General features: G+C 33.9%; 1 protein-coding gene and 2 long non-coding RNA genes across 4 annotated transcripts; 1 reads left to right on the top strand and 2 right to left on the bottom strand.

Moving 5' to 3' along the window:
* The first annotated feature begins 55 nt into the window (after positions 1–55).
* On the top strand, positions 56–1,275 carry LOC109589575 (probable serine/threonine-protein kinase samkC). Its single transcript, XM_020005635.1, has 2 exons — positions 56–675; positions 736–1,275. Exons 1-2 carry the CDS (start codon positions 72–74, stop codon positions 1,095–1,097), a joined length of 966 nt encoding a protein of 321 aa, XP_019861194.1. The 5' UTR covers positions 56–71; the 3' UTR covers positions 1,098–1,275.
* Positions 1,230–1,855, bottom strand: LOC109589576 (uncharacterized). 2 transcript variants are annotated; one of them, XR_002188785.1, is made up of 3 exons: positions 1,493–1,855; positions 1,340–1,435; positions 1,230–1,275 (listed from the first exon to the last, which is right to left on the bottom strand). It is a non-coding gene; the product is annotated as an uncharacterized LOC109589576 (long non-coding RNA). The 2 variants fall into 2 exon arrangements; XR_002188786.1 differs by having other exon boundaries at positions 1,541–1,855.
* Positions 1,856–2,587: 732 nt separating this feature from the next.
* Positions 2,588–3,114, bottom strand: LOC109589574 (uncharacterized). The gene is made up of 2 exons (XR_002188784.1): positions 3,045–3,114; positions 2,588–2,755 (listed from the first exon to the last, which is right to left on the bottom strand). It is a non-coding gene; the product is annotated as an uncharacterized LOC109589574 (long non-coding RNA).
* Between the last annotated feature and the right edge of the window lie 172 nt (positions 3,115–3,286).

The raw sequence follows: 3,286 nt of genomic DNA, 5'->3' as shown, positions 1-3,286 counted from the left end.
TAGTCAGTGTAATAATTCAAGCAATAATTTAGTGTTATTAGCAATTGCTATTAATAGGTTCATCACAAAAGATGCCAAAGTCTCCTCCCCCAGTAGCACCTAAACCAAGATCATTATCACAAAGTGGACGATCTCAGCCATTGTCAACAGCAAGTAAACCACGACCACTTTCACAAACTGCCCAACCTCCACCAACTGCATCTAAACCACGTCGACCATCACTAACTACACAACCTCCTCCAAAAGCACCTAAGCCAAGACGATCTCAAGATTCATCATCAGCTCCACATGATCCTACAGCAGCAGTACTGCAAGATAAGGAGGGGAAGAAAGATCCATCATCATTAGAACCAATGGAAGGATCAATGTCACCAGAATACATTACAATGAAAGAGATGTTAGCTGATCTTGTTGATCTATTGGCAGAAAATGCTCCAGTTATTTCTCAGATAAATAATCATCTCTTTTCATCTGATCTCATTCCTAAAGCAGTACATGTTACTGTGGAAAGTACTGCAGGACTCACTCCTTATGATAGAACTAATAAAATATTCTCTTCAGTACTAGCAACACTTGAGTGTCATCCTAATCCTAACAGTGTGTTCTCTTCTCTCGTTACTTCACTACAGAAAGTAGGACTAAAGAACATGGCATCTAAACTAATGGAAAAATTAAGTAAGATATACAGTATCTTATACCTTATTTATTTATTATCTAAATTTTCTTTTATAATAGAAATGAAAGGTGGTCATGTTGATGCTAATCTAGAGCAGCAACCATCAGTCAGTGAGGGACCACTTCAACCAGTGGGTGTCACTGCACAATCTCACACACCACAACCAACAATCACTGGATCACAATCATCTACTCCTACTACTGTCATTGAGCTCAGTTCAAAGGATGAAGTTGCTGCCAATATTGGAGGTCTTAATTCTCGTTTTGCATCTCTTGATTCTAATATAAGAGACGAGTTTGAGGAGCTGGTGGAAAAGGGTAAAGTGAAACTTAAAGCTGAAGTACAAGTGATTGAGTCTAACAGTAAATATTTTTATAAAAAAAAGAATCACAAAAAGGCAAAATGCTGCCAAAAATTGTAAAAATATAGGAATTATAAGTTATTATACACTAGGATCATTGTACGCCCTCTAATAAAAAATTAAAAAAAGAATGAAAAAATTACTACCAGATCCATGTATAATGGCATATGCTTACATTAGCTTGTGCTTTGAAGTTCTGTTGTCCACAGAATTATATACTGGAATAATGGACCAAGGACTAGAAAGAGAGAGAGGGAGGGAGGGACAATAATTATTGATTCCAATACATTAATAAAACGTACAATTGATTTTTGTTTCCTGTCACATGATAAAAGATAGACCACACCCATTCCATCCTAGCAGCTGCAATGACTTACTGGTACAAAAACCAGCATCACCTGGAACAACACACAAACAAACATCATTAATAAAATAATATAATATTATCATTTTACCTATTATACTGTATTAAAATAATAATATACACACATTAACTGACTGACTGTGTTTAATATTAGGAGAAGAGACTGGAGAGGTGAAGTGGGGCAGTGATAGTGTATCCCTCACTAAACCATCAGCAGGTCAATGTCAGGAAGTGATCAGTCAATTAACGGACAGTCATCGGACCATTTTCCTCCGTCACTTATCACCTGATATTGTATACTTGATGATGTCTCAAGTACTAGACATAAGAACAATAAAGGGGATTGGTATATTTAACACTAAAATAACAATAGATGTCATCCTCTTACTGTCACACAAAATAACAAACAATGCTTCATTAGAGATACTATCGATCAGTGCTGATTCCATCAGTGATGATGGAGTCATTGCACTAACACAATCATTAATTAATAATAAAACAATTACTCGCTTACTTCTTCATAACAATCCTGACATCACTTCAAGCAGTGCTCAGTCACTAGCTGAACTTTTACTCTACAACCACACACTATCTTACCTTTATCTCTTTGGTACTAACATTGATACTGATGGAGTACTGGTACTGATGGAATCTCTCAGGACCAATAATACACTATGGAGACTATGTCTAGACTATAAACATAAACAAACTTGTTATTCTTTACCTTATTATAAAACTATTGAAAACAGATTATACTTTTGGTAATTATTTTATATACATGTACACATTAGTTTATTAATAAATTATTAAATGGAAAAAATAATTTTAAAATGTACGTACCGCCAGATTGACCACACCCCTCATGCCAAGAACACGTCCATTATTCACATGAGGGAAAGAGAGAGAGAGAAAGGGAAAGGAGAAGATAAAGATGATGTAAACACACTACAAGTACATGTACATGTCCATATAAACTTATACCACTATCAAACTGATGGACTCAGTTTCTGTTGAGAACTAGAATACAATTACAGAAATTGGTGAGTTTTAATTTGGCAAATTAGTGTCCATGTGCCATTGAGCATGTACATAATGGTACAAAATGGTGTTTTAATTAATTTGACAAATGGCTATAAAAATGGATAATTTGTCAAAATTTATTCCTGGGCCGGTGTCCAAAATTAACTGGTATATGGTTAGTGACAATATAAAGTTAATTAATAAAACTAATTAATTAATAATTTATTAATAATGTCACTTATTGATTGTCTGGTGGTTAATGAATATTCTTTATCTTTAGAGTGTAATCCTTTATCAACATCTTGAACCAGCAATAGATCAATTGGTATACGTCCTAAATAATAAATAAATAATAATAATAATAATAATAATAATAATAATAATAATAATAATAATAATAATAATAATAATAATAATAAGTATTTAATGATGGGTGGGTAACTTCTATTTTAAAGGTGCAGATTCTAACTCTTTTAATTAACATGTACATGTAATACAATGTATGTTGTATTACCAGAAATTCATTAACTTAAGTGACATGAACATTTCCTAATATACCCTCCCTTATAAGGTAGTGCCATGTGTACATGTACTGGAGTGTCTCCATTATAATGAACCAGTACCTAGGAAAGGGACTTGACATTGTTTAGCTAATTCTTCACCTCCTCCAGTGGAAAATACATTAGTACATTCCTAATGAGAGGAGAGAGAGAGAGAGGGAGAGAGAGAGGGAGAAAGAGAGAGAGAGAGCATTATTAAAAGAGAAGGACATAAGTACATGTACACATATAAAGATAAAGAGAGAGAGGAGGAGGTGATGGAGTGTACATGTACATTGAATGTGTCTTTATACTCACTGAACAGT

Source organism: Amphimedon queenslandica, unplaced genomic scaffold (genome assembly GCF_000090795.2).
Source record: "Amphimedon queenslandica unplaced genomic scaffold, v1.1 AMPQUscaffold_11168, whole genome shotgun sequence".
NCBI classification, from domain to species: domain Eukaryota; kingdom Metazoa; phylum Porifera; class Demospongiae; order Haplosclerida; family Niphatidae; genus Amphimedon; species Amphimedon queenslandica.
Note: the sequence above shows the minus strand (reverse complement) of the source record. Positions and strands in the feature narration are given on the sequence as shown.

Excerpts from the sequence above, each read along its gene's own strand:
- LOC109589575 (XM_020005635.1), top strand. The coding sequence starts at position 72 with ATGCCAAAGTCTCCTCCCCCAGTAGCACCTAAACCAAGATCATTATCA. Across the intron at positions 676-735 it reads TAAACTAATGGAAAAATTAA|AAATGAAAGGTGGTCATGTT; the intron begins GTAAGATATACA and ends CTTTTATAATAG.